The 13310-nt window shown below is 39.9% G+C and overlaps 1 protein-coding gene across 2 annotated transcripts; it reads right to left on the bottom strand.

The window, feature by feature from the left end:
- Positions 1–515: 515 nt before the first annotated feature.
- Positions 516–4791, bottom strand: LOC103874318 (two-component response regulator-like APRR5). Of its 2 annotated transcripts, NM_001301898.1 has the most exons (8): positions 4631–4791; positions 2976–3226; positions 2588–2770; positions 2365–2495; positions 2048–2209; positions 1703–1953; positions 981–1617; positions 782–892 (listed from the first exon to the last, which is right to left on the bottom strand). In NM_001301898.1, the coding sequence occupies exons 1-8, from the start codon at positions 4789–4791 to the stop codon at positions 782–784; spliced, it is 1887 nt and encodes a 628-aa protein (NP_001288827.1). The 2 variants fall into 2 exon arrangements, with proteins under 2 accessions (XP_009150976.1, NP_001288827.1); XM_009152728.3 differs by lacking the exon at positions 4631–4791 and having other exon boundaries at positions 516–892; positions 2588–2749; positions 2976–3462.
- Positions 4792–13310: the final 8519 nt, after the last annotated feature.

The following is a 13310-nucleotide window of genomic DNA, read 5'->3' on the forward strand; positions in this document are numbered from 1 at the left end:
ATTCATATGTAAGCAAGCACATCTATTATTCTCACAAGTTTTGGTCTCACTGTAGCTTGATCTTTCTTCAGTTTAATTGTTTTGTGCTCAGACTATTTAAGTGATTCTCTTCAGCTTCACAGTTCTATAAAGGTTGAGTTTTTAAGTAATTCATCAGTCGCACTAGCAAAGGAAGCAAGGAACATAATAGATTATATTTTCTCCCATATAGATCAGATCCAGACACACGGAAGTGCTCTTAGGAGGATCAGTTCGTCTGTCACCACTTAATATAATTTAGATGGGTAGCTGACAAAAAAACTAAAAACAAAAAAAAAGTAATTCATCAGAACCATGTAGAGAGATACATATGCTTACATACACATTCTCGTAATACATTCATATAGCAGACTGATTCCAGTAAAACTCATCGCTTGCATTTGTTTGTTCTATCTATGTCTTGAACTATCCTCACAAGTTCTTCATCATCATTGTAACTTTATTCTTTTTACCGGTTTCTTTGTTTTGTGTTCAGATTTTTGTAATAGAGTTTTGTTCAATCTTATATAAATCCTCTTGCAAGTTACAGAAACTACAATCCATCATACATAAGTACATATCTAAACTAAATCTTATCTAAAAACTCGACAACAAAGCCCGAAAGCTTTTGTGTATACACAAAAGTGTCACCAACTACGTACGTCCGTGGAGAGTTAGCACAAGAACAGCCCCTGTATCGGAGAAAACAAAATCTAGCTGTTTACATATATAACAAAATATAGCATTCATCAATCTGTTTGGATCATTGTGGAGCTTCTTGTGTTGAGGTCTCAGTGGACTGGACTTGACGAACGAATTGCCCTTTGATTCGAGGCCGTTGCTCTGCTAATTTCTTCCGGCTCTCATAACGGACCTGTGTGCAAAAGTCATTAACAAAGGTTTAGAAGCCGTTGGTTCTTAACAAAGCCGTTATGTGTTTATTAAGCATCAAAGTTTTATACCTTTTTCTCAAAGCACCTCTCCTTGCGCTTCATCCTGAATTTGTTTAAAGCGGCTTCCCGTTGCAGAGATTGCTGAAGTTTCCCAACAGAGGAGGAGTATCCTTCTTCGCTCCTCTTCTCTAGAAGCTGCTGCTGTTGATGATGATAATCTATGTAGTTGGTACTGCAGTGATTGCCTGTTCCACTATGTTCTGTTGCAGAGGAGACGTGTCTTCTCTCCTCCATATCCATGGAACCATCCCGCTCTTGCAAGCCCTCGGGTTTACCGTTGAACGGGTGAAACATGGAACTGTACTCATGCGGGCTAACCGAGCTAGGGCTTGGAGACACTGAAGCGGGAGCCATGGTAGAAGTGTGGTTAGGACCAGGGAAGTGTATAATAGGAGCTGGCGTTGGGTAAGAGCCCTGTCCTGGCCAAGAATTCATCTGGTTGCTAAAAGGTGGACCAGGCGAGTCAGAGCTATTGTAAAAGCTGGCCTCGTTTCTTCTCTGAGCACTTGGAGGCGGTTCAGATACATTGTATTGGTTGATTAGCACAGTGTTGTTATCGTCTCCACCACTCGCTGCAACGTTCTTTCTCTGATCGGTAACCAAGGGAGAGACTGAACATTGTGTCTGCAATGGCCTGTGAACGTACCTGGCAACAAGAACCACAACACAAACAATCAGTAACAAGTATTGAAAGATTGATTATAAAAGGAATTAGAGATCAGACCACTAACCGTGTGAAAGCCGAGGCACTAGAGGGATGAAGAGAGGGCTGGTGGTTCTCACTAGTGTCAGGTCTTCTCAAGGAGAGATCAAGCTCTATCCGAGAAGTATCGTGCTTAGCAACACTTTCTTCTCTGTGGCTTTGTCCGTTTCTTCTAAACGACGCTCCCATGAAGTCAATAGCCTCTTTGGATGAGACTCTTGGGATATCCTCCACCACGTCGGCGCTCTCACCTTGCATCTCTGGTCTTGAACATGAGCTCTACAAGAACAAGATTTTTAAACTAAAAAAGTTAGGAACACCAATCAAACACACACAGGTGAAGAGAATCCATCACTGAGAATAAGAATCTAACCTGATCATCACCACCACCACCACCACCATTCCCAATTACAGGTTGTTCCTCTCTCTGAAACCCATTCACCTGGTTACTAGTGGAGTTGTTTGCAGACGCGCCCTCAGGTTTCTGCTGTCCAAGGCTCTCATCTACTGGGAAGTTACTACCAGGAGCAAGCGACTGTAAAGATGATCAAGAAAAGAAAAAAAGAATCTGAGAACTCAATTATCTTTTTAATAGACAACGAAATTTCCCAGGACTTGAATAAGGATCGTTAAGTTGTAGATTGCTCAAGGACACAAAAGGTTTAAAAAGATAGCAAGAAAGAGACATACACTTTGTCTTCTCCAGACATGTTGCCAGAGATTCCTCAGCTCATTCCTCCTCAACGGCTTGACTAGATAGTCAGCCGCACCTTTCAACATGCACTTATAAACAGTATTAACCGAGTCCTGTGTTGACATCACTGAGAAAAAAAGAAAAAAACAATAGAATCAGGCAAAAAAATTATTTCAATAACTAAGAAAAAGAAGCAGAAGTTATATAAATAACACATACTTATGACAGGAATGTTCTTGCAGAGGTCATGCTCCATTATAAGTGTTAGCAGAGCGTATCCGGAGATCGAAGGAAGATCAACCTCTGTTAATATCAGATCAACGCTCTCAGGCTTCCCTCTAAGCATCTCCCAAGCTTTCAACCCATCAGGTACAGCAGCGACTGAGAAGTGAAAAGGGAAAACTATAAGTTGAGATTAAAAGAAAAAGTCTTTCACATGTACTCAGACAAAAGACTTTATTTTTAATCGAATTATGTAACGACACAACAGATTCAGCAAACTCAATAGATTTTTCAGACAACGTAAAGTTCCCTCAGAATAATCTAAGTTCAGACAAACAACTCGAAAAGACAGAACATAACACAAGGGATATGTCCTAGAACTGACCTCTGTAACTGCATTTCCTGAGGAGAGCAGAGATTATCTGTCTGGTGGAATCGTCTGCTTCAACGAGCAAAACCCTGAGAGATATCTTCGGGAGAAACCTCTCCCACGTCACCAGACCGTCGCCGCCCTCCGCGGCGTCCTTCCGCCGCATCTTCCGCCGCGTTAACTTTCCTCCGCCAGCCTCAGGTGCTTTCTCCACCACCGTCACCTCAACAACTTCGTCGCTCACTTCTCCCATCTCACAGCACTTTCTAAAAACCAAATCCGATGAAAGTTCCAGAACAAGAAGAAGAAGAAGAAACAGTTTGAGAACAAAAGATATTGTGAGTGGAAGAAAAAATCTTATTCTCTATATTACAGAGGAAAAAGAAAAATATCTTGAAGTCTGGCGAATGTTCCAACGGCTGAGATTTGTATCCCGAGGCCAACCGACCCTGATCCAACGGTCACGATACGAGTAAAAAAGATCTGAAAAATATCTAGTAGAGTTGGCTGACGTGGCCACGTTGCCACATCAGCAAATACTGTAGGAGAGACAAAGAGATCCTCCAATCCAATACGCCAAACAACCTTTTTTATTTATTTTTATTTAATTCTTGTGGTGGCGGGGCGTTGATTACTCTGTGGTTCGTATGCAAAGTTGGGCTATAAACTTATGCTTATTCCAAAATTTTATTATATATTATCGTGTCGTCGTATGTTTTCTGTAACGTAGAAATGTTAGTGAATTGCTTGTTTCAACAGCATTAGTAGCTTATTAGCTTTGAAGCTACAATAAACGTTGAAACTATCACATTTGCTTATGTTTAACTTTAAGCTAACAAAAGTGCTTACAGTTATCAAACAATTAGTGGTGTGTTTTAGCCAATAACACCTTTTTAATGAGCAATCAGGCCTATAAAAAAAATACCACTCGTGACTTTTGGGATAAAATCAAGAGGAAAAAATATCTAATGCAAGTGGCAACACAAGTATCTATACAACTTATCCAAAAAGAACTATACTATTTTCTTTTAAAAATATTTCTGATATATTTCAGTAACAATATTTTTATTTGAATAATATATATATTATGGTATTTGATATCTTTTGGAAAAAAAAAACAATAAATACACTAGATATTATTATTTTTTAAAATACGCCAGAGTTGTCTAATCAACCAACCTATAATTAATTTAAATTAAAAATTAGTACTATAGAGTATAGACACATTATAATTGTATTTAATTTCGAATTATCGATCATAGTTTACCAAAATTTATCACCATTCTTTCGTAATTGTTGCAGTGGCTGACCACCTAACAACGAACACGTGTTTAGGTAGGGACCACCTAAAGAGTTTTAAAGTTATTTCCGGGGCTAGATATTTTGGAGGGATAAGGAAGAGACAGAAGAACGAGACACTTGTTTGAAACTGGTGGTCTTGGTGGACAAGAATACGACACGTGTATGGTGGTAATCTGACACAACCATTCACCTTCTATGGTAGCTGTCAGAAACCAATAAAATATCTAATTTTCCTGTCTCTTCACGCGCCGTGTAATTTTTAATATCTCCGTGAAATTTTTAGTATCTAACAAAACTTATTAGTATGTCGTAAGTTTCAGTGGAAGAAGAGTTTCTCTCTCTGCTCTGTTCCCTCTCTAAAATCTTACACAGAGGAGAGAGAAAACTTTGGTTGTGGTTCACCGGAATCCTTTCCGGTTAAGTTTTTCCGTTCGTCGGGATGTTTGGTTCTGGAAAGAAGAAACTTTGTTTGTTTTTTCTTTGCCGGCTTATGTTTTTCGGGAGGCGGTGGCTCCTTCAGCACCACCATCGCCGGCTTGGTCTTTGGGAGTAACCGATCTATGGATATGTGTTTCAATTGTTACTCTGCCTCTCGATTTGTGTCTTGTGTCGCATGCTGTTATCGACACAGAAGGATCGATTGTAGGCGGTTTTAATATTTGAGGTTTTCGTAGATCGGAGTGAGTGTGACGGCTCGATTTTGAGCCTTACGGTGAAATCTATCGGTGTGGGTATGGGTCTAAAATTGTCAAGGGTGTTTCCGGTGGTTTGGATGAGATCTCGGGACTGTTCTCGATGAAGCTCTCCGTTGGAAAACATGGTGATGAAGACGGTTATGGTTTTGCTACGGCGTTTTCCGGCGAAACTAGTGGCGTTCTTCGTCTTCTCCGGCTAACCTTGATGTTCGGGGTTCCGATGTTGTGATAGGGTGACACGTGTCTTTGGGAGAAGGTGGCATCAACACGTGGGTGGGCAAGCGTTTCTGCTTCACGCGTGTTTCGTTTGTGACACCGCTCAGCTTACGGGCTTGGGCTTTAGACTGTGTGTTTCGTTTGGCCCTTTATGTCGGGCTTTAGCTTGTTTGTATTTTGAGCTTTTATGCTCTGTTGTAGTTGGGTTTGAACCCTTAATAAAATTAATAGATGGAAAAAAAAAAAAAAAAAACAAAACTTATTAGTATAATGTTTTCCTGAAAATTTCATACTTTCGAACTTCTTATCTGGCTTGAGTTAAATATAATAGAAGTTTATGAGCCTTACCTGGCGGTAGATGGCAAAATAATACTAATACATATAATACGTCAGTAATCAGTTGGTTAATAAGTATTATGGTATTTTTTTTTTTTGAACAACGGTGTTTCTATATGGTTTATAACCATTTTATTAAAAGTGTTTTGACTTTGTTTGGAAGATAGCGCACGCGAGAGTAGTGGTGTGTGGTGGACGGAGTGATAACTTTTGGTTTAAGGAATAGAAGAAATCTAAAGAGATAGTTTTGGGCCTAACTTAAACGAACATGGCCCCCATCCTTTTTCAAACAGATATTTTTTGTCTATTCGATACTTTTCGTCCTCTCCTTTGTGTGGCCAACCAAACTTTGATATTTCTTCCTTTGTTTCTTTACAGTCTGTAGGATCTTTTTCTCTTTTCTTTTTAGGCTACTTGAGATATTTTCAAGTCGTGTATCATGTGGCTATTGTCTTGTCCATTTATAAACTAATTAGATATTAATGTGATTTAAACATCACTTGAGACAGACAATCTACATATCAAACCAAGTGCTAAACAATAAATGAGACCGATGATTATAATATGTATTAGAAATTAGATGAAGGATAGCAATATAATGGTCGATAAAGTTCTGCAAACCGATCTAGCCGACCTGTGTATGAACAATTTTTTATACCTATGATGTCTTATAGATTTTGCAATTTAGGGCTAACGACAGTTAATATAGGGTCAATTGTATATCAGACACATTTTATTAGTTTTTAGAAAAAAATAGTATGAACTATACAAGATTAATACTGAACTCAGTTTATCAAGGCTCTTTTGGAAAATACTTCATTACTCGAGTCTCTACTTCTTATAACAGATTTTAGTACGAGTTATAAACATTTTAATATATTAATATAGTTGAGAATAACATATTAGTGTGGTACAAATTAACAACTGAACAAGAAATCAAATTGGAATGAGTTAAAGAAAATATGCCAAAGTTTCGATGGCCCATATGAGAATAGTGTAACGGTGGTACCAATGATGGAACATTTGAGAATTAGTGTTATGCGGTGATCGGGAACCGAACATATGTGTTAGATATATGGATGAAAATAAAATTTCACTAAAGGTTCATTAAAAATGACACTTCGAGTAATCCATGACTGCCTCAAGTTGTTGCATCTCGATTCATGGTAAGTTGGTAAGTCGGTAAGTCTTCGTTTGTAGTTATGTAACTCTATAAAGTTTGAGCTATATAACAAGCTATAGAGTGTTCGCGACTTGGGGGTTTTAGATGAACATTCTTGTGTGATTTTCGCTTTTGTAAAGACTTTTAGCGTGACTTCCCTAATTTAAGTTTTCAAAACTTGTTCTTAACTATTTCTTTCTAGTGGGTTCCGAACTTGATTTTGACGAAACATATAATCTTAGCAAGCTTCGCCAGTTAAAGTCTGAACACATTAGCTTTATGTTGTACTTGGTATCGGAGCACAAATGCTATAGCAAATGTCTTCAAGAAGGTTTATGCAAGGCATTTGCTCAGCTCCACATCAAACTGCTAATGTTAGCAACAATTTGGATTATGCTTACTTCTAGAAAGAAATGATTTCTTAAGCTGATAAGTTAGCTTAATACTTGAGTTTGAGTTCAAGACTAAAACTCTTTCACGTATTTCTACCATTTGTATGTGTGAAGATAGATTGACTTGATTTTCTCTTCGTTGCTTGAATCACGAACCAACACAACGATTTGTTGATCCGAAGTTCACCGCACTCTTCCGTTAACAAGGAAGAGCCGCTATATCTCCCGGAGCTGGGATGATCGAACAAGCAACACTATATCTGCTCACAAGCGAGCTCCGTTACAGACTCGATAACCTTTGCTCTCTCGATCTTCTTCTTTCTATGACTGATACAAACTCACTAGCTCAGCAGAATAACCGAAGAACCCTAAGTTCCTTACTTCCTTAACTCTTATACTCGAGCTAAGTTACTCTACACACGTGTACACTCACACGCGTGGTTTACTAATAAGAGAGCAACCGGTTCAATTGACATTACAGACTTAACCGGACCAATACAATCCTATCTATAATTCCAATCAACCTAAACCGAACGAGCAAGATATAATGATCCTATCTTGTCTATAACCTTCAGTACGTTATATTGTATCATAGATGCATGGTACATCATCATTTAGAATCATTTTCCACTTTTAACATCAAATATATATACATCTTATGATGAATTTTGATAAAGAACCTGGACTGAGGTAACGACCCTTAATTTCTTATGAATAATTTTGTGAGTAAATGTTCACTAACCCTATAAACCCCTTCATGTAATACTCAAAATTAGTACAAATGTCTCACTTTAAGCAAAAAAATATGTTTCTTTTCACATATCTACTTTCAAATGGTAATATAGTTCTAATAAGTCATACATGCATTAGCACCTGTCTCTACGTTTAATCTACATAATGTATTAAAGGTTATATATCATCTCAGTTTAGTTAACCTAATGATAGTAGTTTGGATATGTTGCCAGAAGTAAATGTAACTGTTGAGTTCTGTGTGTAAACTCAATGAAATGAGTTATATGATCCTAGAACTGTTAGTGTTATAATCTTGATTGTACTTGATTAGATCGATCAACCGTTCTTGACTATTGCTTGTGCTTGGTTCGTAGGTAACTAAAGAAAGCTAAGCAATCAACACGCACGAGATTGTTCACCCGGACTTCGTTTCCTACTGTCCGGGGAGAGCACGATCACTCTCAACTGTCACTATAGCTGTTTGATCAATACAAAGTCTCGGTATCTTTCAACGCATACAACTATGAATCTCAGTTATAGAAGCGCGCAAAGAGTACCTCTGAAATACACCACCGGTAATCAGATTCTTTTACGGTTCCGATCACGGCAAGCTCTCCGCCTTCACCGTCGCGATCGTCGCCAAGATAAGACTCTCTCACTCTGATCCTTTAGCTCCTTTCTGTAACAGACTCGTAACAACCTCTCTCTCTCTCTTGAGGAAGACGATGACTTTTATATCTTTTTAAGTCTAACGTCGTCGTTTCTTATGTCGTAGGTATCAACTCTGAAGCCCAACTTAAGCCCATCTAACTTGTAGCTGAGCCCATCTTCAGCTGCGGATGAGAGTAAACCCGACAAACACTCACATTCTCCACCTTTGTCGATTCTCTTGTCTGAAACCCTACTCCACTTTCCGAGATTTCTGCAACTCTTGGAGAACCTTTACCACTGAGACTCCACCGGAACAAATCACTCCGACTGACAAACCTTGAAGCCTCAATTACCTGACCAACGCTAACTCTTCCTCATTCGACCAATCAACTTTACCGCTGATTGCACATCTTCAGAGTAAGAAAACCTCCTTCTCTTCCTCCTCTTCGTCAATTGTATTTGACCATACAACTTTTAGGAGCCGTCGATTTAGAAACTGACCTTAGTTTCTCTTTTTGTTGTATCGAGGTAACAAAATCGACGAAAGTCGCCTCGAACTCCACCGCAACCACTCAGGCGAGGATCTTGGCCAACTCCAGACCTTTCTGGAACGCTGGACCAGGTAAACATTTTGTCAGAAAATCAGCTGCATTTAGGGTAGTATGAACTTTGAGTAGATTCACGGAACCCTCATGAACCTTGTCCCGGATAAAATGATACTTAGTATCCATATGCTTTGTTCTGCCATGGTGAACTGCATTCTTAGCTAGGCATATTGCACTCTGAGCATCACAATATAGCGTGTAGCTTTTGAATTCAAAACCTAACTCACCGCAAAGCATCATCAACCACTTACCCTCCTTCGCTGCTTCAGTGAGAGCCATATACTCAGCTTCTGTGGTTGACAAAGCAACTACAGACTGTAGTGTGGCTCGCCAACTGACAGTGTTTCCTCCAACCTGAAAAATATACGCTGAAACTGATCTCCTTCGATCCAAATCTGAATTGTAGTCTGAATCACTGTAGCCCACTATATCAAATATCTCTTGCTTTGTAAACGTAAGACACACATCTAGCGCTCCTGTTAAGTATTTGAAAACCCATTTGACAGCATCCCAGTGAGCTCTTCCTGGTTGAGACATGTACCTGCTGATCAGACAGATGGCAAATCCCAAATCAGGTCGAGACCCAATCATAGCATACATTAAGCTTCCAACCGCACTTGCATAGGGTATCTTATCCATATAGCTAGCTTCCTCTTTGATCTCAGCTTCCGTTAACCTCCTCAACTTATGTTGTGAGCTAACTGGAGTCACAACTGGTTTAGCTCCTTCCATATTGAAATTTTTCAATACTTGTCTCAAGTATTTTCCCTGTGAAAGTTTAAGGAGTCCTTTCTTCCTGTCACGTAGAATGTCCATTCCTAAGATACGTGTAGCTTTCCCCAAATCTTTCATTTCAAACTCTGACTTGAGACTTTCCTTCAATCTCTGAATTTTCCTCATATCTTTAGACGCAACTAGCATATCATCCACGTAGAGCAGTAAGAACACTTTCTCATCTAGGGTCTTTCCTTTGAAGTATACACACGGATCATGAACGCTTTGGCTGTAACCTTGTCTCTTCATGAACTCATCAAACCTCTGATTCCACTGTCTTGGAGACTGTTTCAACCCATACAACGACCTCTTCAGTAAACACACTTTAGACTCATTTTCTTTTTCAATGAATCCTTCCGGCTGATTCATATATATCTCCTCATTTAGCGTTCCATGTAAAAATGCCGTCTTTACATCTAATTGCTCAAGTTCCATATCAAAGTTAACCACAACTGACAGCAGTAGCCTGATCGAAACATGTTTTACCACTGGCGAGAAGATTTCGTTGTAGTCAACACCCTCTATCTGTGTAAACCCTTTGGCCACAAGCCGTGCCTTGAATCTAGGTGGTTCGACTCCCGGAATCCCTTCTTTATACTTGAAGATCCATTTACACCCCACAATCTTCTTCTTTCCTGGCTTTTCTACAATGAGCCAAGTACTGTTCTTGGCTAATGAATCGATTTCTTCTTTCATTGCTAGCCTCCAGTACTTCCAATATTTGCTTTTCATTGCTTCCGCTACGGTCTTTGGTTCTTCAATCTCCACGTCTTGAGCACACAGCAGAGCATACACAACCACATAGTCACTTCCTTCCTCATACATCGACGGCTTCTTTATAACTCTTTTAGCTCGATCTCGTGCCAACACATAGTCACTTAAGCTTTCTGTAGAGGTTTCCGGTTGGTCTGATTCTGATTCTTCCTGTTCATCTGGTTCAACATCTGAGCTCTCTGACTCTGTTACTTCTGACCTTGATGCCTCAGTGCCAGTTTCTGAAAAAACTCCACCTGATTCTGTATCCTCCAATGTCTTATCGAATCTGAACGAGACTTGCTTTCCTTTCTTGTTCTGTTTCGTCTCGGGGGTACATTTTTCAACTTTGTCCTTGAAGACTTTATCTTCGTGAAACACCACGTTTCTGCTGATCGTACATTTCCCTTCTTCTGGCATCCATACTCGATATCCTTTGACCCCCTGAGGATATCCTAAGAAGTAACCCTTTGTAGCTCTAGGTCTCACTTTATCCTGAACCGTATGTACAAATGCTTCACAACCAAACCTTCTCAAATGATTGAGAGTAACCTTTCTCCCAGACCAGACCTCCTCGGGTATTTTGAAGCTTAAAGCCGACGTAGAAGAATGATTTATGAGATATACTGCAGTTGATGCGGTTTCTGCCCAAAACTGTTTCCCAAATCCGGTCTCAGCTAGCATGCTCCGAACTTTGTTCATTATTGTCATATTCATTCTCTCTGCCACCCCGTTTTGCTGCGGGGTGTAGGCACAGGTCTTATGCCGTTTTATTCCTGAGCTCTTGCACAGTTCATCAAAAGCTTTGTTGCAAAATTCCAAACCATTGTCTGTTCTGAGACACTTTACACGCTTCCCTGTTTGGTTTTCAACGAGTAGCTTCCATTCCTTAAAACTTTGAAATGCCTCATCTTTGGATCGTATGAAACTTATCCACACTTTCCTTGAATAATCATCGATGAACGTAATGAAGTATCTACTCCCTGCAAGACTTTCTTCAACACTGGGTGACCCCCATAGATCAGAGTGTATATACTCTAGCGGTTTCTTGGACGTGTGCTTTCCTTCTTGAAAGCTTTGTTTCTGTGCTTTTCCCAAAACACATTCTTCACAGAAGTCGAGTGTATGAACTTCTTTTCCGTCGAGATAACCGCCTTTTACTAGTTCATTCATACACTTCAGTCCCATGTGACCCAACCTTGAATGCCACCTTCTTGTAGTATCAATTTCAGGTCGAGCAATTGCTGCAGTGCCTTTCTGAACACTCCCATTCAGAAAATATAACCCTTCTCTGTAAGTCCCTGAGATCACACACTTTCCTTTTCGTGAGAACGTAACGTTAAATCCAGATCCTTCATAGCTACACCCGCTCTTCTCTAATTGACCAAAGGAGATTAAGTTCCTGCCCATACTTGGCATGTAGCGTACGTTAGTCAGAATAACCTCTGTTTTGTCTGGATTTAAGATCTTCAGTTTTCCAATCCCAGTCACTTCACTGTAGGTATTGTTTCCCATTAGTACCTTTCCTCCATCAACTTCTTCAAAGTCAAATAATGCATCCTTGTCTGGGGTGATATGAAAGGTACAACCAGAGTCCAGCACCCACTGATCTCGCGTGTCATGAACACTTGCGGTCAAGATCATAGGTTCCTGCCTTTGAGCAACATTGGCATTCTGTTGCTTATTTCCATCTTTCCTCTCAGGACAATCCCTTTTGAAATGACCTTCACTGCCACAGACCCAGCACTCTTTCGCCTTTGCAGGTGTCTGTGATCTTGAATTCTTCCTGAACTTCGTGTCTCTACTCTTACTTCTTCCTCTCCCTTATTTCCCTCCTTGACGACGTTCATTGTTACCTTTGGTGGCAAACAGACCTTCAGCAGCTGAGCTTGTTTTTCCCACCAGTCCTTTCTCTCTTAGTTCAGCTTCTTTTGAATAGGCTGAGGTAGTAACTTCTTTGAGCGTCAATGTCTCCTTGCTATTTCCATACTTCAATGTATGTACAAGAGAGTCGTACTGAGGAGGCAAGCTTGACAGTACTTGAATGGCTTGATCTTCATCAGATACCAAGATGTTCAAACTTGCCAAGTCATCCACCAACTTCAAGAATCCATCTAAGTTTTCTTCAATAGATTTCTGCTCAGACATCTTGAAACTTGCAAAGCTCTGCTTTAAGTAGATTCGATTAGGCAATGTCTTGGTTTGATAATCCGCTTCTAAAGCTTTCCAAACTCCTTTTGCTGTCTGCTCTTTCATCACTTTCCTCAGCACGATGTTGGTTAGACTAGAGCATATCAAATTCCGAACTCTGGTATCCTTCTCTTTAGCTTTGGGGTCGAGTTCCTCTTTTGCCTTTAGCTTTGAATCACTGTCGTCTTTCTCCGACGATGATTCTTCAGTAGACTCATCTTCCAGTACTTTACCGAGTCCCTGTAACTCAAGCTGCATCAGCATCTTGAACTTCCACATCCCAAAATCCCCTTTACCATCAAACTTTTCCATCTTGAACTTCGTGACCGACTCCATCATCAAGATCCGAGCTCGAACAACACACAAATCCTCAAACTCTTAGAATCGTCTAACGCCTTGGATCACAATCACTTGCAATCACCTCCTGCACAATAACCTTGTGCTCTGATACCACTTGTTAGTGTTATAATCTTGATTGTACTTGATTAGATCGATCAACCGTTCTTGACTATTGCTTGTGCTTGGTTCGTAGGTAACTAAAG

This window comes from Brassica rapa, chromosome A06 (genome assembly GCF_000309985.2).
Source record: "Brassica rapa cultivar Chiifu-401-42 chromosome A06, CAAS_Brap_v3.01, whole genome shotgun sequence".
Lineage (NCBI taxonomy): Eukaryota > Viridiplantae > Streptophyta > Magnoliopsida > Brassicales > Brassicaceae > Brassica > Brassica rapa.